The 27,924-nt window shown below is 44.2% G+C and overlaps 2 protein-coding genes across 7 annotated transcripts; both read left to right on the forward strand.

Moving 5' to 3' along the window:
- Window positions 1-6,411, forward strand: LOC148131815 (uncharacterized). Of its 3 annotated transcripts, XR_015747139.1 has the most exons (6): window positions 1-102; window positions 1,064-1,180; window positions 1,904-1,986; window positions 3,114-3,240; window positions 3,809-5,661; window positions 5,695-6,411. XR_015747139.1 is itself a non-coding variant. In XM_087953509.1 (5 exons), the coding sequence occupies exons 1-5, from the start codon at window positions 63-65 to the stop codon at window positions 5,407-5,409; spliced, it is 1,968 nt and encodes a 655-aa protein (XP_087809635.1). In that variant the 5' UTR covers window positions 1-62; the 3' UTR covers window positions 5,410-6,411. The 3 variants fall into 3 exon arrangements, 2 of the variants coding, with proteins under 2 accessions (XP_087809635.1, XP_087809636.1); XM_087953509.1 differs by having other exon boundaries at window positions 3,809-6,411; XM_087953510.1 differs by lacking the exon at window positions 1-102 and adding an exon at window positions 237-250 and having other exon boundaries at window positions 3,809-6,411.
- On the forward strand, window positions 219-27,924 carry LOC148131816 (uncharacterized). Of its 4 annotated transcripts, XM_087953436.1 has the most exons (6): window positions 10,673-11,021; window positions 17,918-18,023; window positions 18,311-18,427; window positions 19,808-19,890; window positions 24,032-24,158; window positions 24,728-27,924. In XM_087953436.1, exons 4-6 carry the CDS (start codon window positions 19,816-19,818, stop codon window positions 27,052-27,054), a joined length of 2,529 nt encoding a protein of 842 aa, XP_087809562.1. In that variant the 5' UTR covers window positions 10,673-11,021; window positions 17,918-18,023; window positions 18,311-18,427; window positions 19,808-19,815; the 3' UTR covers window positions 27,055-27,924. The 4 variants fall into 4 exon arrangements, with proteins under 4 accessions (XP_087809560.1, XP_087809562.1, XP_087809561.1 ...); XM_087953434.1 differs by lacking the exons at window positions 10,673-11,021; window positions 17,918-18,023 and adding an exon at window positions 219-250; XM_087953435.1 differs by lacking the exon at window positions 10,673-11,021 and having other exon boundaries at window positions 17,682-18,023.

A 27,924-nucleotide genomic window follows, 5' to 3' on the forward strand; every position in this document is an offset into this window, starting at 1 on the left:
GAAGGAGATTCTGAACCTTGGAGGGTCCGAGAAATCCGCCGTATAGTTACTCTTGACTGTGCATGGGGGAGATCCAAGAATGGGGCAGGGAAGAGGAGAGAAGTAAGCTTAAAGGAACCACCTGCTCACATCTCTTTCAGATTCCGGTTCCGGGGCTGCGAGGATCTTTGGGGAGGCAGCAGAGCCAGCGGTGCCAGTAGCTGGAAGATCCCTTCTGAATCTGGCAGGAGAGAAGCAGGAAGGGCCCCAGGTCAGAGAAGCGTCTTTTGGGGAATACGGAGGGATCTTCACATGCTTGGATTCTTCCATTTCTCCCTGATGGAATTTTGCAGATAAATAACGCGAGTAGATATTTAGGGAACCTCATTAGCAAAATTGTTCTTGCTTCCCTCCAAAGAGTTTCTCACTTGGAAGCTATTCTCCCGTTGGTCTCGGCCATCAGTCACCGATGGAGACAAGGGTTTTGTGTGCAGAAAATAACACCCAGGTCCTCTTTTGTCCTGCCTGTTAGGAATATGAGTCACCTAACAGCTATTTGGGTTAGAAATATATAAACCAGGATAAACATTTTAAAACTGTATCTTTAAGAAAATGCAAAAGTGTAATTAGGTGTGGTTTTGTCAAACGGCCATAAGATGGAACCAGAAACCTGGTTTGTCTTAGTCTTAAGTCTCAGAAGAGAGTGTGTCTGAGTCTGTTTGTGTGTCTCTGTTTGCTTCTGTTGGAAAGTATTGCCCTTCCTCCATTTTTCCTAATTGACTGATATTACTGGATTTGATGTAAGTCTGATACTGAACTGTTTTTGACACTGGGATTTGATATTTCGATTATCCCTGGATTGAAAAACTGATTTAGCTGTGAATGACTTTTGGACTGCTTATTTTGGACTTTGCTTAACGTTTCTGGAAGTAAAAACCTACATTTACTGTACAGTATATCTGTGTGTTGTATGTGTATTATTCAAACACTACTCTCAAATACGTCTCCCTGTATGCGCTCATTCTCCTAACGGGAAATTACTCAACACTGTCCTCTTAACTACTCTTCTTTGCTTATATTTCAGGGTCTGAGGTCCCTTCATGGATGGAGGGTAATTGGGTGGATTGCACAAATCTTTCTCCTGATCTGTTTTTCAGAGGGATCTCCAAGGATAAAAATCAAGATCAGAATACTTCACTAGGTAAGGGGACACTGTTCCACTGGGTTGGAGGTTTTCTAGAAAGATTCTAGCTATCCTTAATTCTCTGTGTCTTCTCTTGTCTTAGTCACTGGATTAAATAGAAGGTGACCCCCAAAAGAAAGATATGACTCCCTCTTCAAATTAGAAGACTTAAGATGCACAAAGGAATTCCCTCCCTTCAGAGCAAGCTTATTGTTTGCCTTTCACAGAAAACCTACTCTAGGAGGGAATACCTTGATGCATTCTGCCTCTTCCTCCAACCTGAAAGATTTTTCTTTATTTCTGGCCTACCTTAAGAGATAGTTTTGACTAAATTCCCACACAGATCCCTGCTGGGCCATTTCCAACACCACCTGTCCTTGCAGGCATGTTTCCTGGATTGCTAGAATATCACTAATTTCTCTGGTTTCAAACTGCAGAGAGTGGGGGTGGGAGAATATACAACGATTGAGGAAATGCTGTGGTTGCCAAGAGTATATACTTCCATGTGTTGTTAGGTTAGGAGAACGATCTAACTGAGGTTTGTTCTTCAGCGTGTGGTGGGTTTGGCCTTCCCCTTTTATTCTTGGCTCCCATGATGGAGCCTATGAAAGGCAATGTGTAGAAGAGGCAAAAATGGAGGTTTCCTGGACAGGACAGGAAGAAATCTTAATTTGTGCCTTCAAGCTAGAAAAGATGAAGTTAAACCCTGTCCTGTTTCCACCCCGTCTCTCTCCTTCCCAGCGGACAAAATGGAGTCAGCATTGTTTACTGAATCATCTCCTCCTATTGGTGAAGCTGAAAGAGCTGCACGATTCCCGACCCAGGTAGGAAGGAAGATATTTGCACCTTATATCGGGGGAACAGTAGGAAGCCATTTCAAGCTAGAGACAAAATTAAATATAATCTCTTATTTGGATAAAAGAATCATTTTCATTTCAACTTCTTGCTGTGAGGAATAATATTCATTCATAGGAGTTTCCTCATGTTTCCAGTATTGTGCAAATACAATTCTTGCTAATTCAAGACATTTAATATTAAATATAGGTTCCCTTTGTCATACTTTTCAGGTATTATTCCTAGCAAAAATATTTCTGGCTTAAAATCATGTGTTGGTTTAAGTCCAAACATGTATGTAGTTTTGTCCAATATTTCTTTACTTTTACACATGTCCACTACATATGATTATACATCCCCTGTGTATGGTAACATTTCCAACATCGGGCGGACATGCTTTTAATCTTCTTTGCTAATCTTGCTGATGGTAGATACCACCTATAAAACATTTTGTATAATTTTTCCTTATATGTAGATGCCACTGTCAATTTACAACTTCTTTCCCAAAGCTTTTGCCATTTGTCTAAATCTATAGTATTGCCAAAGTTTTTTGCCCATTGTTTTCTGCAGGGCTGACCCTTTAAAAAAAAACGAATCCCATTTGGTTACTATGTCAGACAGAAATCCCACAGAATCTCTTGCAAACATCATGAAATGTCGGGGCCACTGGTAGATGGTGTGTCTAAGGGACGCTAGGCCACTTGATCAAAGCAGGTTGATGATATTGAAGGTCAGCAGAGTCAGTCAAGATGATAAAACATGCCCTAATTGGCTGTCAGCAGTAGGCTGTGAATTCTGCCCTTTTGATCATATAATGTGTTGAGTCCCTCTAAGGAAATGTCCAATCAAGGATTTTTACTTTGGCTTTTAGTCTCAAAGGTGCTTTTTTTTTTCAAGAGGCAACTGGACTTTCTGGTTGTTGAAGAAACTTTTTGGATGAGAAGCGAAACTCATCTTCAAAGAAAAAGCAGAAAGTCCAGTTAAAAGCACCTTTAGGACAACAGTGACAATGGATGACTGTGAATCTGCATAGACATTTCTGCTTTTAGGATTTTCATATTGAAGGAGATCTTGCAAATTCTGTCGAGTCTTCTCACAGGGATTCTTCCTTCTTTAGGGTCCTGTGTCCTTTGGGGAGGTAGCCATCCATTTCAGCAGTGAAGAGTGGTTGCTGCTTGATCCCAGCCAGAAAGCCCTGTATCAAGAAGTCATGTTGGAAATGTCTAGGATGGTGGCCTCTTTAGGTAAGGGTTCCTCTGTGCATAACTTGTTAAAAATGATTTCATCTCTTCTTTTTTCCTCTTACATTAATTCCACTCCCCTTTCATGGTTTTCTAAGTAGCACAGTTTCATTTCTAAGAAAGAGATCAGTGTGGTGACTAAGAAGGGTTGACATTCAGTCTTGTGGTCATCCTGGGGCCCTGGGTCATTACTGCAGAGTTATTGGGAAGATGATCAGGGAGAGGATGTTTTTGCCTGTTGCAATTTTCCTACTCAGCAACAAATTTTGTCTTGCTTTGGGTTGCTGTGACATATGTTGTCTTATTGAATGCAAGTTGGGTGGGTCATAGTTGAGACAACTTGTATGCCACATCCTGATGTCAAGACTTGTTTTGGCTTTAAATTTTTAACTGCCAAGAATAAGGGTTAGATGAGCAGTCATGATAGTTTTTTAAGTTAATAACTAATATCCATGCTGTCATTTCCCTTTTTGCTTTCTCCGCCTATGTCCAGTAGTAGATAAATCTAAGCATAGGCACACCAAAGTGGAGGATGTAGATTATTCTAATTTATTTTTCTTCCCCCCACAAGCATTTGATGTGCAGAAGAACGAAATTGTCCAAGAGCCAAATTTAGTGCCATTGCAAATAATCAAAACTGAAATTCCTGGGGAGACATCTACGAAGAAGTGGGGAAGGAGGAAACCTGAAAAGAAGCACAATCGGAGAGAAAAATCTATTCTTGAATGTGTGGAAATGGATCGTTTCCTGACCCAACGTAATTCCAAAGAAAATACGGGGAAATGTCAAAGTAGAAAAAGATTAAAAGCAAACCCCGTTGTTAGTAACCACGGCAACACTGGAAAAAGCTCCAGCAGTAATAATCTTACATCACATAAAATGAAACAGGTAAGGGAGAAGCCCTACAACAATGTGGAGTGTGGAAAAAGTGTTGGGAGAAGAGGTAATTTAACTTCTAATAAAAAGATCCATAAATGTGTGGATTGTGGACAAAGGTTCAGCAGGAAGAATTCCCTTACTTCCCATAAAAGGATACATACTGGAGAAAAACCCTACAAATGCATAAAATGTGGGAAGAGCTTCAAAAGTAGTCGTGTCTTGATGTGCCATAGAAGGATCCATTCAAGGGAAAACCCTTATAAATGTGTGGATTGTGGAAAGAGCTTCAGTGTAAAGAGTGCTCTTACTTCTCATAAACGGATCCACACAGGAGAAAAACCGTATAAATGTATGGAGTGTGGAAAGAGCTTCAGGGGAAGCAGTGCGCTTATTTGTCATAAACGGATCCACACAGGAGAAAAACCCTATAAATGCATGGAGTGTGGAAAGAGCTTCACTGTAAGTTGTGCTCTTACTTGTCATAAAAGGATCCACACAGGAGAAAAACCCTATAAATGCCTGGAGTGTGGAAAGAGCTACAAAAACAGCAGTTACCTGATCCTCCATAAAAGGTTACACTCGGGAGAGAAACCCTATAGATGCCTGGAGTGTGGAAAGAGCTTCACTAACAAGACTTCTCTTAATTCTCATGAAAGGATCCATAGAGGAGAGAAACCCTATAAATGCATAGAATGTGGGAAGAACTTCAGGCAGAGTGGTGACCTTATTATTCATAATCGGGTCCACACAGGAGAAAAACCCTTTAAATGCATAGAATGTGGGAAGAACTTTAGGCAACGCATTCAACTTACTTTCCATAGACGGGTCCACACAGGAGAAAAACCCTATAAATGCCTAGAGTGTGGAAAGAGCTTCAGCCAAAGTGGTGCCCTTGTTTGCCATAAACGGGTCCACACAGGAGAAAAACCCTATAAATGCATGGAGTGTGGAAAGAGCTACAAAAACAGCAATTACCTGATCCTCCATAAACGGCTCCACACGGGAGAGAAACCCTATACATGCCTGGAGTGTGGAAAGAACTTCACTAACAAGACTTCTCTTACTTGTCATGAAAGGATCCACACAGGAGAGAAACCTCATAAATGTATAGAGTGTGGGAAGAGTTTCAGCGAAAGGAGACGACTTATTTCTCATAACAGTATCCATACAGGAGAAAAGCCTTATAAGTGCACAGAGTGTGGAAAGACCTTTGCTGCCAGTAGGTCTCTGACTAAGCATAAAAGGACCCATGCAGGAGAGAGTGCTCAGGGTTCCGACAGATGCCCTAATTAACAGATGTTCCATAATTGCTGGAATGTGGGAAGAGCTTCAGATTTCAAAGTCACCTTACTTCCCATAAGAGGATCCACAGCGGAGGGAAAGAGAAATGTATGGAATGCAGAAGGAGCTTTTGTGAAAACAGAATGCTTCTTAAAAAAGAATCCACTGTGTGCAGAAAAATATCCTATGGACCGGTGGTTGCCAACCAGTGGGCCGGGGACCACTGGTGGTCCATGAGAAAATTTTGGTGGTCTGCAGAGAAATGTCCCCCCCCCCCTACAAGCACTCCCCCCAAAGCAATTAATGCAGGCTGTGTGGGAACACAAGGCCGAGAGCAAACCTTACCTTGAGTAGAGCCAAGTAGCTTGCTGATGTATTTTTTTTAAAAAAACAAAATTTTATTTTTAGACAAACATACGCAAACACACAACATAAAAACATCAAGCCATCTTCCAATTATGTACATACAGTGTGTCGGTTGGTTACAAATTGTTTTGTGTATGCTCTCCATAGTCCTCACAATTACTTGTATATATTCTCATTATCAGTCAAATATTTCTAAATACATTATCATTGTTAATCATTAGATTATACTATTATTCATTCATGTTATGTGAGATGTTCCATATTTTTAAATTGATTTATAACAATTCATATTATCCTAAATCCATCCCATTATTATAATAATACATCTTTATAGATTCTATATAGTTCTATTCTCCTTATATTGTAAAATTCTACATATTTCATTACCATATTTTATTTTCTAACCATTGATAAATCCCAAATCTTATAGAATTGTTTATCTTCTTCTTCTCTAATTTCAAATGTCAATTTACTCATTTCAGCACATTCCATTATTTTCTTAATTTCCTCCAGCGTTGATATTTTCTAATTTTTCCAATTTTTAGCAAATACAGTCCTAGCCGCTGTTAATACATTTACAATCAAATACTTCAATTCCCTACTGTATATTTCAGGTAAAATTCCCAATAAAAATATCTCTGGTTTCAAGTACCGGTATGTGTTTTTTGTCATTTTTTTCCAAGTGTGGATTTTAGTCCAATATCTTTTAGCATCTGTGCACATCCACCACATAATAGTAATATGAGCCAGGTATCTGATGACATTTCCAACATTTTTCAGATTTGTTCTTGAACATTCTTGCTATTCTTGTTGGGGTAAGTGCCACCTGTAAAACATCTTATACAAGTTTTCTTTATATGCTATTGACGTTGCCATTTTATAATTTTGAGACCACAATTTTTGCCATTTCTCTAAGTCAATCCCATATCCAAAATTTTTCCCCCAAGCAATCATTGTTTCTTTAACTTGCTGTTCTTCTAGGTTAACCGCTAATAAGTATCCATATAGTTTTTTAATCACCTTTTCATCAGTACCTGTCAGAGAAAGAAAAAAACAGCTTTCTATCAAAAAAAAAAAAAAAAGGAAATAAAAAACACACTGCACCTGTATAATATCCAAGACTTTTTGTTAAGTTCCAAACAATTTATAACTCTCTTCTTTAGGGTCTTGTAATCTTTCTGTAAATTCCAAACTTTCTTTCAACACCAGACACCAGCCACTGATAGAAACCCAGAAGAGCACCTATAATAACACTCTCCTATGCTCTTCCCTCTATCTTATCAAACCGGCTCAAAGTCCTTGAAGAAAAGCCCCAGTTCTTTCTCAGCTTTGTCTGGTCTTAGAAAGTGAAAGAAAAACAATGTTTCCAAGCCTCTGGGTGGCAGTGTTACAAATTTTCCTCTACTTACACTTCCCCCCTCCTTTTCCAAAACAAAAGTGTTAAAAGTATTTTAAATAGTAAAAGGTAAATTAAAAAAAGGAGAAAAAACTAAAAAGGAATCTCTAACATAAAGTATTATAAAGACAAAAGAGAAAAAGGAAAAAGAGAAAAAAAATACAAACCCAGTCCAGTTTCAAAGTAAAAAAGCGTACATAAACAATCCAGCAATAAAAAACACTAATTTTGACTTCCTGTTTAAAATTGCCACTTAACCACTTCTGTCTTCAATTTTACAATTTCTTTCTTTTTCTTAGGGTGTTTGGCTTTCCACAATGGAAGCACTGATGTATCCAAATGTAAAATTGGAAAAAACAAAGACATTCTGAATGAGAAAGGGGAACTAAAAACAAAACAGGAACTAAAAACATGCCTGGCATGTTTGCCACACCTGCAAATACAATCGAGAGTAAAGCTTTCTATTAAGACTTAAAATGGAAGATGAACAAGTGAAAGAAACAATGATAGTATGGGCAAAAACTTTGGATATACCATAGAATTATATAGATGGCAAAAAGTTTGGGATAAAAATTATAAATTGACAATGGCAACTACCTAAAGGAAAACCTGTATAAAATGTTCTACAGGTGGCATTTGCCACTGGCAATGCTGGCAAAGATGTTTAAAACATGTCCGCCAAATGTTGGAAATGTAATCAGATACTGGGCTCTTTATTACCATATGTGGTGGACATGCCCAAAGGCCCCCCCAAAAATTGGACAAAAATAAACACATGGTTGGAGAAAATGTTAAAGCAACATATAGATTCAAAACCAGAAATATTTTTGTTAGAAAATACCAGAAATATATGACAAAGGGAACATATATTTAATACTACATGCCTTTACAGGAGTGAGAATTGTATTTGCACACTGGAAGAATGAGAAAACTCCTACAGATGAAAATATAATTATAAAAATACTAGATTGTGCAGAAATAGATAGGTTAACATTAAAGATAAAGGATAAAGAAGACACAATAGTTTTTAACATGGGATTTGTTTTACCAATGGTTAGACAATAGAGGTAGAAATTAGAAGTTGGAAGTTTATTACTAGGAATTATAAATGAATAATATTTTTATTATTATTATGTACAAGTAAATTGACCCAGACAATACACTGTTTACTAAGAACTTATGTATGTTAAAGAAAAATGTATATTTAAAAAAAAAACTTATTTCCCTTATTAATATGACCCACATCAGGGCTACATACAGCACGGGAGGGATTGAAGTGCCCTTAATTTGTGTAAAAGGTTCCACTGTGATATGAAACCATCTAAATCAGGGGTGTCAAACTCAAAGCCTGTTGGGGCTGTCCTGCAAATGGTAAGGCGCTGGGTTGCGTCGCTTTGGTCCAGCCCATCACATCCCGGCAGGTGCACATATGTATAGGATGCAGTGAGCTGACACGCACACAGGCCTGGCCCATGCCATCCCAGCAGGTGTGCGTGTGCAGCAGAGGAGTTGGGTGGACACCAGGATGGGGTAGGCTATGTGCATATATGCACCTGCTGCTTCCTGTGCACACGCGTGCCTGACGGGATGGCGTAGGCAGGGTATATGCGCGTGTGCCCAGAGACGTCTTCCCTCAAAGACATTCGCCAGGATGGGATGGGCAGGGCCAAAACACACGGACTGGCCCCTTATTATTTCCATGGCGGCCGCACTTAACTGGCTTTTCAGGTGTGTGTTTGCACAGGGGGGAAGGTGTTTCGTAGAAAGATTCTGAAGCTGGTCCTCCAAGAAAAAGGCATGGCAGTATCAGCACCGGCAGCAGGCAGAATTGTGGGGAGAGGCAAATGATGCGCACCACTGAGTTTGCCTGTTCCATTCCATATGGCTGGGACAGTGGCTACCCAGCATATCCAGAAGGCTGGACCATGTGCCTCTCCCCTGTGCCTCTTCCTCCGGCTATTGCCATGTCCGCAGGCCAAGACAAGGTGAGGAGGGCATGGGGTAATAGGTCGCTTCTGGTCATCAACTCTGCCCCCTCAATGGTCTTGAGGGAAGCATGTTCCTGTCTCGTATCCTGGCATCAGAGGCTGCCAGCAGCTCACAGAGGTCACTTATTATTAGGCCACTGTTGTCACTTCCTGGAGCACCAGGCCGGCACAGTCAAAAGGAGGCAAGTGGCCAGCTAGAAAGGCTGAGTAGAGGTGGCATAGCATGCTCATTCCCAGCAGACAAAAGGCAGCCACCAGAAGCGGTGAAAGCTGGATCCCCATCAGCACCATGGCTGCCCAAGCATAGCCGGGATCGCATGCCTGTGGCCCCATCTCTGCTGGGTCTGGTTGCCAATGGGGATCTGCCTTTCCCCACTCACGGTGGCTGTTTTTTGCCTGCTGGGCCTTGGTGTGATATACCACCTCTACTCGGCCTTTCTAGCTGGCTCCTTTGGGCTGGGTGGGTCTGCCGAGTGGCGGTGGAGTTGCCTCCTTCACTGGGACTGCTTGGTGGGGAGAGATGAGCCGTACCCTGCCCTGTGAGGCAGCAGTTGCAGAGCACTTTCGGGGCGTTGGCCGACTGACACAGCTCCTTCAGATGGAGCCCCCCCAAGGCTGTGGTTCCTTCCCTGGACTGAAGTCAGCCTTCTGTCTTGCAGCCCCACTGCTGCATCTCTGTTCCAAGCTGAGAGTTGCAGACAAATTCCCCACTCGGCTGGCGTTCCCGGAAGGCGCAGCTCAGCTGTGGTGCCAGGGAAACGGCATGACGCTTCAGGGGTAGTGGAACTTCCCTCCATGTGAGTGGCCGAGTCAACAGGGCGCTGCCAAAACCGGTGCCCAGTTCATCCAGCCTTGGGACAGGCACTGCTTCCTACCCCACCACCCGCTATGATTTGGGAAGCCCAGCTGGGCACCGCATGTTGGGTCTGGTTGTGGACGTGGAAACGCCACTTCCTCCCCAGCTTCCTACTGGACCTGGTACAAAGCACCCCTCTCGTGCAGCAGACCCCATCTTGCCAATGCTGTGAGCCGCTGTGGTCCGGTGCGCACAGGCGAAGATAATATGACCAGTGACAATCTGATCTCCAACCACAAGCCAAAACAGACAGTGGGACAGAGTTAGTACATCCAGTGGTCCGCATTACATTCCTCCCCCCCTCCACCTCCGCTTGCCAGTTCGACACCCAGCCCAGTGATGACAGCGGGCCCAGAGCCGCAACATTTTCCAACTGAGGGCTGGTACGTGTCTACAGCCAGAAACTTCCACCCCCCCATTCAAAGGGGGGCAAGCATATGGTAGTCAATAGGTTTCCAGCTGTAGCTGCCCCACCCCCTGCCTCACTTCACCTCACCCTGTGGGACAAGCCTCCTGCCCACCGCCCCACCCTGGATTCCTTCCTCAACCATGCCCAGCCCACACAGGCACCACCCAAGGGAGCTGCGCCAAGCCGGCCATGGCCCTGGCCACACCCAGTTGGTCGAGGCCTCCCTCCCATCACAGCCCTTGGAAGACAACCAAAATGCTGATCTGGCCCTCAATCAAATTGAGTTTGACACCCCTGATCTAAAGATATGGAGTATAAAAAGAATAACATCTGTGGAAAAATGTGGTGAACAGGCTTCCTTCTTTCATAGTATCGCCATAGGAGCAACTGAATACATGTATGGGTTTTGGGAAACACCCAGGATATATATTTTTTAATTCCAGAGGTATTACCTATTCAGTTATTGCCCCTCTCACTGCTCCAAAACCTCACAACCTAGGCTTGGTCACAAGCTGTTTTATTTAGGCAGAATCAACATCTGAAGTGAGTCTGGGATCAGTCTCCAGGCTTTGTGAAGACCTGGTTTATGCAAGCAAAGCAAGAGAAAATGTATGTGTGTATATTCATTTTATGTTGAAAATATTGGCCTTCTTTAAGCCTATAGCAAGGTATTTAAGCTTTTTTCTCTCTCATATACTGTATGTGCACAAGTTTGGTTGCAAGTGAAAATCTCTCCCAAATATTTGTATGTACAGGCAGAGGCATAGAATCAAAATCTCGTGAAGTATTAGTACCACTTTATAAAGCTTTAGTAAGTCCACGCCTGGAATACTGCAACTAATTTTTAGTTAGTTAATTTTTTTTTGTAATGCACCACATTACAAAAATGGTGTTGAGACTTTGGAAAAAATTTGGAGAAGAACAACTAAGGTGATCAAAGACCTGGGGACTAAAACATATGAAGCATTTGGGTATGACTAGTCAACCTAGATGTCAATCTAGAAATAGGAAGAAAGTTTCTGACAATGAGAGCAATTAACCAATGGAACAGCTTGCCTTCAGAAGTTGTGGGAGCTTCATCACTGGAAGCTTTCAAGAACAGACTGGACTGCCACCTGTCAGAAATGATGTAGGGCAGGGGTGGGCAAACTTTTTGGCTCGGGGCCCTCATTGACTTTTAAAATTTGACAGACGGGCCGGGTCAGCACAAGTTTTTTATACATATAAAAAACTGCAAAATCTCCGCAAAATCACGTAACTGCGCCTAATGCGGCACCTGGTGTCGAAATGCCTGTCATTACAAGTCAAAATCAAATGAATGCAATCGTTCAATCATTCACATCAAATCTTAAATCTTCGGCGGGCTGGATTAAAAAGACCAATGGGCCGGATGTGGCCCGCGGGCCGTAGTTTGCCCACCCCTGATGTAGGGTCTCCTACTTGGGGGGGGGATGTTGACTAGATGACATACGCAGTCCCTTCCAACTTTGTTTATCTGAGCTAGTGAAATGAAGGACTTGGGAAGACATGATAGCAACATTCCAATATTTGAGGGGCTGCAACAAAGAGGAGGGGGTTGATTTAATTTCCAAAGCACCAGAGGGCAAGTTAGGAAAAAAAAATGGATGGAAACTCATCAAGGAGAGAAGCAACCTGGAATGAAGGAGAAACTTCCAAACAGTGAGAACAATTAACCAGTGAAACACCTTCTCTTCAGAAATCATGGGCGCTTCATGACTGGAAGGTTTTTAAGAAGAGCCAGGACAATCACTTGTCTGAAATGGTATAGGCTGGGTCTCTTGCTTCAGCAGGGGACTAATCTAGAAGACTTCCAAGGTCTCTTACTGCTCCGTTCTGTTGTATTCTCCCAACTGAAAGGGACTTTAAAAATGGTTTTATTGATCCAACAGTGTACCATATGAGCTATATTTTAAAAAAAGAAATATTGCTTGATTGAAAATATTCATTGTTCAGTTTGTCAGATTAATTAGTTCCGTATTTTCTATTTCTCAAGATTTTCAAATGTCACTTTAGCGCAGGGGTGGGCAAACTTTTTGGCTCGGGGCCGCATTGACTTTTAAAATTTAACAGACGGGCCGGGTCAGCACAAGATTTTTGGGAATCGCCCCCTCTTCTCCTCCTTCCCCTCCCCTCGGAGGCTCCCCTCCCTTGGAGGCCCTCTGAGTCAGGAGTTGCTACCGCCGGCGCGGCTCAGCAGCGCTCCACTCCCGCATTGCCTCGGGAAGGAAAGGCAAAAGGAAGAGCCGCGGCGGTGCTTTGCAACGGGAGCAGGAGCCGCTGAGCCGGAGCCTCAGGCTCAGCGGCTCCTGGTTTTGCCTTTTCCTTCCCAAGGCAATGTGGGACTGGAGCTGCGCGGAGCTGCGCCGGCGGTAGCAACTCCTGACAGCCCTAGCCAGACACCTGAGCGGAGCCCGGGCGAAACTGCCTCTTGCTGCTGCCAGAGCACCGCCGGGTCGCCTCCTCCAAGCAGCTTGCCCACCCACCGGGCTTCCCTCTGCTGCGTGGCTCGGGGCCAGGCGCAAGCGCCCAGCGAGTTAAAAGGAAGCCGAAACTTGCTGGGAAGTTGCTCGGGTGCTGGGAGCAGGCTTTTAAAGTGCTGCCCGAGCAAAGTTTAAGCCTGGAAGCCCGGAAATCCGAGCAACTTCCCAGCAACTTTCAGCTTCCTTTAACTCGCAGGCGCTCACGCCTGGCCCGAGCCGCGCGCGGAAGGGAAGCCCGGTGGGCGGGCGGGCAGGCTGCTTGGAGGAGGCTCCGGCTTCCCTCCGCCAGGCGTGAGCGCCCGCGAGTTAAGCGAAGCCGAAAGTTGCTAGGAAGTTGCTCCGTTTTCCAGGGCTTTGCAAAGGCAAAGTTTGCAGGCTGGAGCATCTTCCTGCCGAGGAGCGGAAGGGTTCCGCCCGGTGGGCGGGCGGGCTGCTTAAACTTTGCTCGGGCGGCACTTTAAAGCCTGCTCCCAGCACCCGAGCAACTTCCCAGCAACTTTCGGCCGTTTTAACTCGTGGGCGCTCGCGCCTCGCCTCGAGCCGCCACGGCAGCCCGCTCCAAGCAGCCCGCCCGCCCATCGGGCGGAACCTTCCCGCTCCTCGGCGGAAGGCGCTCCAGCCTGCAAACTTTGCCTTTGCAAAGCCCTGGAAAACCGACCAACTTCCCAGCAACTTTCGGCTTTTAGCTCGCGGGCGCCTCGCCTCGCCCTGAGCCGCACGGCAGCCCGCTCCAAGCAGCCCGCCCGCCCGCCGGGTGGAACCCTTCCCGCTCCTTGGCGGGAAGACTCTCCAGCCTGCAACCTTTGCCTTTGGAAAGCCCGAAAACGGCAACTTCCCAGCAACTTCGGCCGTTTTAACTCGCGGGCGCTCGCACCTGGCCCCGAGCCGCACGGCGGAGGGAAGCCCGGAGCGCCGCCGGGTCACCTCCTCCAAGCAGCCCGCCCGCCCGCCGGGCTTCCCTCCGCGGCACGGCTCGGGGCCAGGCGCGCGCCCGCGAGTTAAAACGAAGCCGAGTTGCTGGGAAGTTGCTCGGGTGCTGGGAGCAGGCTTTAAAGTGCCACCCGAGCAAAGTTTAAGCAGCCCGCCCGCCCACCGGGCGGAACCCTTCCGCTCCTCGGCAGGAAGACGCTCCAGCCTGCAAACTTTACCTTTGCAAAGCCCTGGAAAACGGAGCAACTTCCCAGCAACTTTCGGCTTCGTTTTAACTCGCGGGCGCTCGCGCCTGGCGGAGGGAAGCCCGGAGCCTCCTCCAAGCAGCCTGCCCGCCCGCCCGGCTTCCCTTCTGCCGCGTGGCTCGGGGCCAGGCATGAGTGCCCGCGAGTTAAAGCGAAGCCGAAAGTTGCTGGGAAGTTGCTCGGGTGCTGGGAGCAGGCTTTTAAAGTGCCGCCCGAGCAGGACCGCCGAGCCAGGAAGCGGGCACCAAGGCAGGGCAAAGCTCCACCAGCAGCGGCCTAGCTTTAGGTGGCTCCAAGCAGCCCGCCCCGCCCACCAGGTGGAATCCTTCCCGCTCCTCGGCGGGAAGACGCTCCAGCCTGCAAGCCTTGCCTTTGCAAAGTTTAAGCCTGGAAGCCCCGGAAAAAAAGGGGGATCAGTGGGGACTCACCTTCGGAGAGGTCGCACTCGAAGGTGATTCGAACTCCCAGCCGAGGCCTTTGCAAATTTCTTTTCTTTCCTACCCCTAGATCGCTCCGCACTGTTTTGCAGCTTTGGGGGCCACGCGGCACAGGGCAATTACGCCACGCCCAGCTATTTTTTTTCAGGGGCGGGCCGCATTGGACAGACCAATGGCAGCAATTTTTTTTCAGGGCGGGCCACATTGGACAGACCAACGGGCCGGATGTGGCCCGCGGGCCGTAGTTTGCCCACCCCTGCTTTAGCGCCTCTATTTCATTTTGTGATATCAAGCTGATTAGAAATATCAATCAGACTTCACATTTGTTAGGGTTTGTAGCATTGGTTTAATTTTGGAAAAAACTGTTATTAACATGATTGTGACTTTGTTCTTTTTATCTTAATACTAGTTTTTTAAAAAATATATTTCCTGATTTTTTAACCCTTTCTCAATTTGAAAAGTTAATAAATTATTGGAAACACCTTGCGAAATGTAAATGATGCCCTACATAATATACGTTGAATAAAAAAGCTAAATGAAAGATGAATATGTAGAACTTATGTGGGAGGGGGGAGAGTGGAATAAAATGTTAGAAAGTGTTAGAAAGGGGTGGAATGCGTTGACATCTGACTCGGTCTCACATTGCACAATGATGCCTTGAAAACCATGGAATGAGAAAAGCATTAACAAGCTAGATTTATCTATGAAAGAAGCGAACAATTAAAATGTGGGAACATTCCTCGATTATAAAATTCTGGCTTTTTTATTAGAATTTTCATAATTATGTACTTTTATATCCCTGGAGGTAATTCATGCAACATTAAAACTATCTCTTCTTCCTTTACACCAGAGGACTCAAAGGGGAACCAGAAAATTTCAACCTTTTGCCTTTCTACGACTTGGAAGGTATTCTAGGCCTTTAAGGATTTGCACTTGGAGTCAGAGTGGGGAGGTTGAAGGAGGTTGAAATTCCCATTTAATATCATTAAAAATAATGCGTTAATAGAATAAGTCCAATATATTCCTTAATGTCCAGACAGCGAATCCACTCTTTCCTCTTTGAAAATGAAGCCCTGAAAGAAACACCACCATTATTCTGAAGGATCTTTGGGGGCGAGTGGAGGCCGAGGGCTTGAAGGGGATCCAGTGTGGGGATCTTCTAAGTCATTCGCCTCAGTGATGGGGTGACTTGAAAGCTTCCCCTGGGGGATTCGCACCAGTGAGCAAGAGAGAGGGGCTCCTGAGGGGGGCATTGGGGGGCAGAGAGAGCCCCTGAGGGAGAAGAGGGGACCAGAAGGAGGCGCAATTCAGTGACTGACCCAGAGAAAGGAGGAGCCCAGTCCGTCCTTGACGACCCCTAAGGCCCCCACCCTCTCTTCGATGGCGGCGCTTCCCTCAGTCCAGGGGTCCCCAACCACTGGGCCCCGGACCGGGACCGGTCAGTGGATCATTTTGTACCGGGCCGCCTACTTTGCTTGGGCGCCGCCATCTTGTTTCGACGGCGCTTGAGAAAGTGCTTCCGGGTGAGCTTGTCGGTTGTCGGTTGGATGGAAAGCGGCGTTTGGGTGCTGAAGGAATCCTTGCGTCTTAGTTTCATCGAAGGGGGGGCGCCTTCGAACGAAGAGCTGTCCCGATGGCGGTGGAGTCTCACGTTACTCAGGAGGAGATTAAGAAAGAGCCCGAAAAGCCCATCGACCGCGAGAAGGTACAAAGGAGGAGTTGAAGGTGGCGGGGAGAAGTGGGGGACGGCTGGCTGGCCGGTCGCTCGGCTCGCCTTGCCTTGGTCGCGCGTGCTGATGCCAGTACCGGTCCGTGGATCATTTTGTGATGCCGGTACCGGGCCATGTTACAAAAAAGGTTGGGGGCCACTGCCTCAGTTGTCTCCGATCTTCCCGCCAGAATAGGCTCCTCCCACTCCTCTCGGAACCCCTTTTCCCGCTTCTCCGTCTGAGGGAATCGCACTGGGAGGAGCGCGGCCAAGACGAAAGGGGAGGAGTCACCTTCGCTCCCGCATCACTTACGTCTCACCTGGGGGGGTCCATGTCCCGTTCTGCCTCTGCCCCCACCAGCAGCAACAGGCGGAGCCCATGGAGGAGTGGAGAAGTGAAATTGGAAGGGGGTGGGGGGGGGGGCTTGACAGGGATACTTCAGCGTTGGCTTCCAAGGAATAGGTTGCGCCAATGGGAAGCCTCCCTTCTGAAGAGTCATCTGTCTCCGGGTTGAATATCCCTGCCGAGAAGTCTTTTGAAGAAGAAACGGAGAAGGGGGGGAAAGAGGCTACGCAGATTGTGTGCCGCGCAACGGGGAGGGGAACCTTTCCGTGCTCAACTGGGAGGGGGTCCCAAAGAGACGCAGGTGGGCCCTGAGCGAAGCTTTGTCTGAGGGTGGCAACGACTGCTGAGATACGGAAAGCCCAGGCTACCAGGTGGAGCCCGTTTCCCTGACCTCCTGGGAAGTTGGACGTCAGGTGATGGGGATGTTTTAAAGGTTTGTCTCTGTCTTCTCGGGGAGTGGCTGTCCTTTTCCCCCTCCCCACTTTGCTCACGGTCCTTAATTGCACAGTTGTTAGGAATTCCATACGTAGTTTGCTTCTTTCCTGTGAAAATCTACCCAAAGCCACGTAGGACTCTGTGGGGGTGGGGGCTTCTCCTTTGGCTTTGCTCCCTTTGCTGGGGGGCAGCCAGAAAAGAGATTCGCTCAAGAGTTTCTTGGGTCCGTGGACCTTCTTTGGGTCTCCTGTGGCTTCAGCTTCCACAAGGGAAAATCACTTTTCCTTCCTGGGAACGCTTTCACTTTCCCCCGGGTCTGTTTTAAGCTTTGATGGTTGAGTCTTTCTGTTCCCCCTCCCTCCTTCTCTCGCTCTGAGTGTATATGAGAAACAGAGAAAGAGAAAGAGAGAGAGAGACGGAGAGTGAGAGAATCGATGGGCTCCGACAGAATCCCCTCCGAGTGAATTTCTGCCAGTCGCCTTTTGCACCAGGATCCGGGGAGGCCCACGATCTCCAGCTGGCTTCTCCCAGATGCCGCTTGCAGAGCTCGCTCTCCAGAGCAGGTGCAGCTCCGGGCAGAGACTGCCCTGCATAATAAGCTCCAAAACCGCCCCCACCTCCGCGATTTCACCCCCAGGGACCACCAGGGGGCGATCTCTTGGCTGCCGACTGACTGCCATTGCGCATGCTCCACTATGTTGCCTGTAGTCCGGTCACAAGTTGCTCCGTGGGAATCTGGTGGAGGCGGGCAAGGGGGAGGCGGGTCCGACATTGTGAATCTTAGAGGGATCGAGAAATCCTCCCAAAAACTGCTCTAGGCTGTCCATAGGGGAGATCCAAGAAGGGGGCAGGGGGGTGGAGAGAAAGAAACCTAAAGGAATCCCCTACTCGCATCTCTTTCAGATTCCGGTTCCGGGGCTTGCAAGGATCTTTGGAGAGGAGGCCTGCGGTGCCAGTGACTGGAAGATCCCTTCTGAATCTGGCAGGAGAGAAGTAGGAAGGGCCCCAGGTCAGAGAAGCGTCTTTTGGGGAATACGGAGGGATCTTCACATGCTTGAATTCTTCCATTTCTCCCTGATGGAATTTTGCAGATAAATAACGCGAGTAGATATTTAGGGAACCTCATTAGCAAAATTGTTCTTGCTTCCCTCCAAAGAGTTTTTCACTTGGAGCTATTCTCCCGTTGGTCTCGGCCATCAGTCACTGATGGAGACAAGGGTTTTGTGTGCAGAAAATAACACCCAGGTCCTCTTTTGTCCTGTCCTCTTAAACTGCTCTTCTTTGCTTATATTTCAGGTTCTGAGGTCCTTCCATGGATGGAGAGTAAATAGGTGGATCGCACAAATCTTTCTCCTGATCTGTCTTTCAGAGGGATCTCCAAGGATAGAAGTCAAGTTCAGGATACATCACTAGGTAAGGGGAGACTGTTCCACTGGGTTGAAGATTTTCTAGAAAGATTCTAGTTATCCTTAATTCTCTGTGTCGTCTTGTGTCTTAGTCGTTGGATTTGGTATAATGTGACCTAATAAGAAAGATATGACTCCCTCTTCAAATTAGAAGACTTAAGGCACAGAAAGGAATTCCCTCCCTTCAGAGCAAGCTTATTGTTTGCCTTTCACAGAAAACCGACTCTTCTAGGGACCACTTTGATAATAGTCATAGGGTACAATAAGTAATCAAATCATACTATGAAACAGGCAATATGTATTGTAGGGATACAAGTGACAAAGTTACAGTCATACAGTCACAAGTGGGAGGGGATGGATGATAAAGAGTGATGAGAAGATTAATAGTTATATTTCAGGTTGTGAAATATCCAGGGATAGAAAGAAAGAAAGAAAAGAAAAAGAAAGAAGGAAGGAAGGAAGGAAAGAAAGAAAGAAAGAAGAAAGAAAGAAAGAAAGAAAGAAAGAAAGAAAGAAAGAAAGAAAGAAAGAAAGAAAGAGAATTCTTTATTGGCCAGGTGTGATTGGACACACAAGGAATTTCTCTTGGTGCAAATGCTCTCAGTGTACATAAAACAAAAGATACGTTTGTCAAGAATCATAAGGTGCAACACTTAATAATAGTGATAGGGTACAATAAGCAAATCATACTAGAAAACAGTCAATATAAATCATAAGGATACAAGCGACAGTTACAGTAATAGTCACAAGTGGGAGAGGATGGATGATAAGGAGTGATGAGATTAATAGTAATAATGCAGACTTTGTTAGACAGTGTTGAGGGAATTATTTGTTTAACAGTGTTGACAGTGTTGAGGGAATTATTTGTTTAACAGAGTGATGCCGTTCTGGAAAAAACTGTCCTTTTGTCTAGTTCTTGTGTGTAGTGCTCTATAGTGTCATTTTGAGGGTAGGAGTTGAAACAGTTTACGTCCATGATATGCGGGGTCTGTAAACATTTTCACAGCCCTCTTTTTGACTCATGCAGTATACAGGTCCTTGTTTGAAGGCAGGTTAGTAGTAATTTTTTTCTGCAGTCTTAATTACTCTCAGAATTTACAGTGATTGAGGAAATGCTTTGGTAGCCAAGAGTAAAAAATTCCATGTGTTTTTCCAAAAGATTAGGAGAACAATCTTAACTGAGGTTTGTTCTTCAGAATGTGGTGGGGTTGGTCTTCTCATTTCATTCTTGGCTCCCATGATGGAGCCTATGAAAGGCAATGTGTAGAAGAGGCAAAAAATGGAGGTTTCCTGGGCAGGACAGGAAGAAATCTTAATTTGTTCCTTCAAGCTAGAAAATATGAAGTTGAACCCTCTCCTCTTTCTATCCTGTCTCTCTGCTTTATAGTAGACAAAATGGAGTCACCGTTGTTCACGAAATCATCTCCTTCTATTGGTGAAGCTGAAAGAGCTCCTGGATTCCTGACTCAGGTAGGAAGGAAGAGATTATCAGCTTATGTGGGGGAGCAGTAATAGACCTCTAGTTTCCTTTGGGGGACTCAGCATATGATACTGCTATTCCTGGGCAAAATACAACAAGGAAATTAGAGATTTAAATGTGTCAGTCAAACCTGGCCCACCTCTCAACAAAGATTTGGAGATCTATGGAATTCCTTAGTGATTGTATGATTAAATTAAAGCAAAAAAGGAGATGAATAGTCCAGCTAAATCTACTTTATTGTAAGCATCATCTTGTTTTCTTATCATTGGGGAAAGGGATAAAAACAGGAGAAGTAGAAACTGCTTTCTGTATCTTGATGCGTGGAAGTGCTTTCCTAATGTTTTCATGAATGTTCATGAGTGGGTTTTTTTCAATGTAACTTTTTTATTTATTGAAGTATAAAACACAAAGAAGAAAACCATGGAAAAATAAGAAGAGAGGAAGGGGGAAAGAGGGGATATAGTGTAATGGGGGAGGCATCAACTTCCAACTCTCTTTGGTACAAAGGTAATAACATTCCAACCACAATGTTTTGCTTTTACAAAACAGTATGTACAAATTATTTCTATAACAATAAGCCTGCTTAGTTTACAAAAACAGAATCAAAATTTCATTTTTTTTTCTCATTGTACGCAGAAAATCCGGAAGCAATTTCAAGCTAGAGACAAAATTAAATATAATCTCTTTTATTTGGATAAAATAATCATTTTCACCATCTCAGCTTCTTGCTATGGGGAATAATATATCATTCATTCATAGGAGTTTCCTCATGTTTCCAGTACTATGCAAATACACTTCTTGCTGGTGTCAAGACATGTAATATTAAATATACATTCCCTTTGTCATACTTTTCAGGTATTATTCCTAGCAAAAATATTTCTGGCTTAAACTCATGTGTTGGTTTAAGTCCAAACATGTATGTAGTTTTGTCCAATATTTTTTTGCTTATACACATGTCTACCACATATGATAATACGTCCCCAGTGTCTGGTTACATTTCCAACATCGGTCAGACATGCTTTTAATCTTCTTTGCTAATCTTGCTGGTTTCATATAATTTTTCCTTATATGTAGATGCCATTGTCAACTTACAATTTTTTCCCCAAAGTTTTTGCCATTTGTCTAGATCTATAGTACAGCCAAAGTTTTTTGCCCATACTATCTGTGATGACCCAGGGTGTGGCACAAAGGAAACACAGGCAGATAATAAGTAGGAATCCCTTTATTAGCTTCAAAGTTTGCCCCCAAGTCCTGGTTATCTTCTGGTCTGGTGAAAAACTCTCCCAGGAACAGCCTTTGACTGCAGAGATTCAAGTCCAAAACGTTGTCAACAGAAATCTTTAATTATAAATCCAATCAAGGCAAGATGAGGTAATTAATCCAGCAGGGCAATATAAGGAGTTTCAGAAGGGAAATAGCACGGCAGTAAATCAACCCAGTTGGGAGGATGCCAGGAACGCAGATAACCACAGTCAATACAAGATAAAGTAAAGTTTGTTCCTGAAAATGCAGCTCTTAGCTGCCTCTCCTTTAAACTCTCCCCAGGTATGCCTAGTGAAGGGAATCAGGACCCTTTCCTCCCACGCACCCCATGTTGCTCTCTGCTCCGTTCTTCCCTGTGTGCCCTACGATGAAGAGGGCCTGGATCTTCATCTGAACTCCCTCTCCCTTTTTCTACCTTTGCCCTGCTCTGCCCAGCCTGACTGCCTTCCCCACAGTTTCCTCCACAGCCAATGGAGCCACACTACCGCTCCCTGTCAGTTCTTCGTCTTCCTCCTCAGATTCAGATTCCGACTGGGTCATGACACTATCATTGTTCATCTTCCATTTTTAAACTTAACAAGAAATTGTATATTTTCTTTATCAACTTTTCATCTACTCCTAACATTATTTGGTCAAATATTGTAGGCTCTTTATAGAAGCCATAATCCTTAATATCTTTCTCATATGTCGATTTTATTTGTATATGCGGCCACCATGATAAATCCATACCTTAATTCTGTAACTCTTTGTTTGTTTAAATTCCCCTTCCACATTTAAAGTATCTTTATATGTTATAGTATTACTTTATTAAAGTATTCACAGTACACTGTGAATTCTGTCCTTTTTATCGTATAATGTGTCAGGGCTCCAACAGATCCATCCCCATTCAAACCATAAGTCTCTAGCCGCATCTCTCAGAGTAAAAAAAAAAAAAAGATTTATTAGAAGTGGCAATGTTGGCGTTAGCGGGATGCAACCAACACTAAAATACATCATTCATTTCCCCCTTGACCCTGGTCTTCCCACCGCCCCCTGGATGTATATTCTCCAATGGGGCACATCCATAGCCAAGAGTCATCAATCATGCTCTCCAATAATATTCTTGTACGCTGACAACTTTGGGCTGCCCAAGCGATTATCAGAGGCACTTGAGGAATGCACTGTTTTTCCCACTCCCTTTCTGCTGGCAGCTAAAAAGGCCAAAGGAGTATCTTTTTAGTTGACATTCAGCTCCCCTCACTTCTTGAAGGTAACCTGTACAACACAAAAAGAAAACAAATTTATTGCAGGTATAGAACTTAGGGTTGCGAACCCTCCCCAGGTTTGGTGGGCTTTCTGCATGGAACCTCGTCACAAGGCGATCAGCTTGGACATTCCTACTCTTTACCCAAGATGCTTTTGATAAGCAGTAGCCTTTCCATTTGATTAAATATTGGAGTTGTCTCCCATGCCACCTCGAATTGATGATTCACTGTACCTCATACTGGGTTTGGCCTCCTATGACCACGGGGTCTGGGGGTTCACAAGGTGAGTCGATTCCACCACGGGTTTTTAGAGGCTACTATGAATTACAGGGTTAGAGTTAGTTAGATAAACCCTAACCCTGACCTTTACTATGGGGACATAATGTGTTACATAATTAGGACTGCAGAAAAAACAATCACTACCAACCTGCCTTCAATTGACAACCTGTAACCTGCACAAGTCAAAAAGAGGGCTGTGAAAATATTTATAGTTCCCTCACATCCTGGACATAAACTGTTTCAACTCCTACCCTCAAAATGACGCTATAGAGCAGGGGTCCCCAACCACCGGTCCGTGGACGTGCACCGTCCAGCGGAACAAGTCCTACCGGGCGCTGGTTTGCTGGCGCCGCCATCTTTTTGATGAAAAAGTGCTTCCGGTGAGCTTTTCCGTGTAGAAAGCTCACCGAAGCACTTTTCATCAAAAAGATGGCGGCGTAAGCATCGTGAGCTTTCCGGGTAGAAAGCCATTTCTGCAGAAAAGCTCACGAGCGCTTACGCCGCTTATCTTTTGATGAAAAAGTGCTTCCGGTGAGGTCACCGGAAGCACTTTTTCATCAAAAAGGATGGCGGCGCCAGCTGATGCCGGTACCGGGCGGACCCAGCTGATGCCGGTACCGGGCGCGGCATAAAAAGGTTGGGGATCACTGCTATAGAGCACAACGAACAATTAGACACAAGGACAGTTTTTCCCCAAATGCCATCACTCTGCTAAACAAATAATTCCCTCAACACTGTCCAACTATTTACCAAGTCTGCATTACTATTACTATTAATCTTCTCATCGCTCCTTATCACCCATCCCCTCCCACTTATGACCGTATGACTGTAACTTTTTCGCTTGTATCCTTACAATTTTTATTAACTGTTTCCTAGTATGATTCGATTGCTTATTGTACCCTATGACTATTATTAAGTATTGTGCCTGATGTTCTTGACTCTTGACAAATGTATCTTTTATGTACACTCAGAGCATTTGCACCAAGACAAATTTCTTGTGTGTCCAATCAAACTTAGTCAATAAAGAATTATATTCTATTCTGTTGAGTCCACCTAGGGAAATGTCCAATTAAAGATTTTTACTTTGGCTTTTAGTCCCAAAGATGCTTTTTTTCAAGAGGCAGCTAGACTTTCTGGTTGTTGAAGAAACTTCTTGAATGAGAAGCGAAATGTCTTCAAAGAAAAAGCAGAAAGTCCTATTAACTCTTGAAAAAAGCACCTTTGGGACAACCATGACCATGGATGACTGAGAATCTTCATAGACATTTGTCTTTTAGGATTTGCAGATTGAAGGAGATCTTGCAAATTCTATCGAGTATATTCACAGGGATTCTTCCTTCTTTAGGGTCCTGTATCCCTTGGAGACGTGGCCATCCATTTCAACAGTGAAGAGTGGTTGCTCCTTGATCCCAGCCAGAAAGCCCTGCATGAAGAAGTCATGTTGGAAACGTCTAGGATGGTGGCCTCTTTAGGTAAGGGTTCCTCTATGCATAATTAGTTAAAAATGATTTCATCTCTTCTTTTTTCCTCTTACATTAATTCCACTCCCCCTTCACGGTCTTCTAAGTAGCACAGTTTCATTTAGCAGAAAGAGATCAGTGTGGTAACCAGGAAGGGTTGACATTCAGTCTTGTGATCATCCTGGGGCCCTGGGTCATTACTGCAGAGTTATTGGGAAGATGATCAGGGAGAGGATGTTTTTGCCTGTTGCAGTTTTCTTACTCAGCAACAAATTTTGTCTTGCTTTGGGTTGCAATGACATATGTTGTCTTATTGAATGCTAGTTGGGTGGGTCAACAGTTGAGACAATTTGTATGCTTCGTCCTGATGTCAAGACCAGTTTTTGCTTTAAAATTTTAACTGCCAAGAATGCCGGTTAGATGAGCAGCCATCCTAGTCTTTTAAGTGAATAACTAATATTCATGCTGTCATTTCCCTCATTCCTTTCTCCGCATAATGTCCAGTAGTAGATAAATTAATGCATAGGGACACCAAAGTGGAGGTTTTAGATTATTCTAATTTATTTTTCTTCCCCCACAAGCATTTGATGTGCAGAAGAACGAAATTGTCCAAGAGCCAAATTTAGTGCCATTGCAAATAATCAAAGCTGAAATTCCTGGGGAGACATCTACAAAGTGGGGAAGGAGGAAACCTGAAAAGAAGCACAATCGGAGAGAAAAATCTATTCTTGAATGTGTGGAAATGGATCATTTCCTGACCCAATGTGATTCCAAAGAAAATACAGGGAAATGTCAAAGTAGAAAAAGATTAAAAGCAAACCCCGTTGTTAGTAACCACGGCAACACTGGAAAAAGCTCCAGCAGTAATAATCTTACGTCACATAAAATGAAACAGGCAAGGGAGAAGCCCTACAACAGTGTGGAGTGTGGAAAAAGCGTTGGGAGAAGAGGTAATTTAACTTCTAATAAAAAGATCCATAAATGTGTGGATTGTGGAAAAAGGTTCAGCAGGAAGGATTCCCCTGCTTCCCATAAAAGGATACATACTGGAGGAAAACTCTTCCAATGCATAGAATGCAGGAAGAGCTTCAAAAGTAGTATTTGCCTGATGTACCATAGAAGGAATCATTCAAGGGAAAAACCTTATAAATGTGTGGATTGTGGGAAAAGATTCAGTGTGAATGGTTCCCTTATATTCCATAAAAGGATACATAGTGGAGAAAAACTCTATAAATGCACGGAGTGTGAAAAGAGCTTCAATGTAAAGAGTTCTCTCACTTCTCATAAACGGATCCACACAGGAGAAAAACTCTATAAATGCCTGGAGTGTGGAAAGAGCTTCAGTGTAAAGAGTTCTCTCACTTCTCATAAACGGATCCACACAGGAGAAAAACCCTATAAATGCCTGGAGTGTGGAAAGAGCTACAAGAACAGCAGTTACCTGATCCTCCATAAACGGGTCCACACGGGAGAGAAACCTTATAAATGCATGGAGTGTGGTAAAAGTTTCAGTGTAAAGACTTCGCTCACTACTCATAAACGGATCCACACAGGAGAAAAACCCTATAAATGCATGGAGTGTGGAAAGAGCTTTAGTGTAAAGAAGTCTCTTACTTCTCATAAACGGATGCACACAGGAGAAAAACCCTACAAATGCCTGGAGTGTGGAAAGAGCTACAAGAACAGCAGTTACCTGATCCTCCATAAACGGGTCCACACGGGAGAGAAACCTTATAAATGCATGGAGTGTGGTAAAAGCTTCAGTGTAAAGACTTCTCTCACTTCTCATAAACGGATCCACACAGGAGAAAAACCCTATAAATGCATGGAGTGTGGAAAGAGCTTCGGGGGAAACAGTGCTCTTCATTATCATAAACGGATCCATACAGGAGAAAAACCCTATAAATGCATGGAGTGTGGAAAGAGCTTCAGTGTAAAGAAGTCTCTTACTGCTCATAAACGGATGCACTCAGGAGAAAAACCCTTCAAATGTATGGAGTGTGGGAAGAGTTTCTCAACTAGCAATTACCTGAGGTGCCATAGAACAATCCATTCAGGGGAAAAACCTTATAACTGTGTGTATTGTGGGGAAAGGTTCAGAACGACGTGTTCCCTTATGTTCCATAAAAGGATACATACAGGAGAAAAACCCTATAAATGCATGGAGTGTGGAAAGAGCTTCAGCGGAAGCAATGCTTTCAATTGTCATACACGGATCCACACAGGAGAAAAACCCTATAAATGCCTAGATTGTGGGAGGGGCTTCAGACGTATTGGTGAGCTTATTTCCCATAAACGGATCCACACAGGAGAAAAACCTTATGAATGCATGGAGTGTGGAAAGAGCTTCAGTGTAAGGAGTTCTCTCACTTCTCATAAACGGATCCACACAGGAGAAAAACCCTATAAATGCCTAGAGTGTGGGAAGGGCTTCAAGCAAAGCTGTGCCCTTGCTTCCCATAAACGGGTCCACACAGGAGAAAAACCCTATACATGCATGGAGTGTGGAAAGAGCTATAAAAGCAGCAGTTACCTGATCCTCCATAAACGGGCCCACACGGGAGAGAAACCCTATACATGTCTGGAGTGTGGAAAGAGCTTCACTACCAAGGGTTACCTTTCTTGTCATGAAAGGATTCACACAGGAGAGAAACCCTATAAATGTCTAGAGTGTGGGAAGAGCTTCCACCGAAGCAGTGAACTTAATTTCCATAATAGGAGCCATACAGGAGAAAAACCTTATAAGTGCACAGAGTGTGGAAAGACCTTCGCTGCCAGTAGATCTTTAACATCCCATAAAAGGTTCCACACAGAAGAGAAACCCTATAAATGCCTGGAATGTGGGGAGATCTTCAGTTTTATAAGTCACCTTACTTCCCATAAGAGGATCCACAGCAGAGGGAAATAGAAATGTATGGAATGCAGAAGGAGCTTTTGTGAAAACAGAATGCTTCTCAAGAAAGAATCCATAGTGGGCAGAAAAATATCCTGTGTACAGCAATCAACTTATTTCCCTTACAGATAAACAGAAATATGAATTGACAAAAATATAGACCTTCAGGTAGTCAAGATAAATATTTGGGAATATACTTAACAGCAAGATGTGCAACAATTCAAGAAGGTAACTATAAAAGATTAACACAACAGATCAAATTGGACTTGGAGAACTGAAAAACCTTGCAACTGTCAATGAGAGGAAGATTACCAATCATAGAAATTAACATCTTGCCGAAGGTACTTTTTTTGTTCCAAATGATCCCTATATAATTAGAGAAAAAATACTTTGATGAGCTAAATACAATAATCTTGAAATACGTTATACAAAAAAACCCAGCAAAAATAAGATGGAAAATGCTGTAAGAATCTAAAAACAACAGTGGGTTTGGGTTGCTGTATTGGGAGCTTTATTACCAGGCTTCCGTACTAACTTGGGTGAAAGAATGGATAAATCTAAAGACATAGAAGACTACTACTGTTGAGGGGACATGATCTGCAATTGGGATGGCATGCCTTTTTGTGGTATGAAAAGAATAAAATACATAGATATTTTCAAAGGCACTATGGAAGAAACACTCTACTCTTAGTATAAGGCAAAAAACTATATGCAAATACCAGTTTGGTTTTCCACAATGGAAGCACTGATGCAACCAAATGTTGTAAATTTGGCAAAAATTGTAACAAAGACATTCTGAACGAGGAAGGGGAATTAAAAACAAAACAGGAACTAAAAAACAAGGTGTGGAGCTGGCATGGTTGCTACACCTGCAAATACAATCGA

Source organism: Notechis scutatus, chromosome 2 (assembly GCF_049901735.1).
Source record: "Notechis scutatus isolate UNSWTSFEM ecotype Mainland chromosome 2, rNotScu1.2, whole genome shotgun sequence".
Lineage (NCBI taxonomy): Eukaryota > Metazoa > Chordata > Lepidosauria > Squamata > Elapidae > Notechis > Notechis scutatus.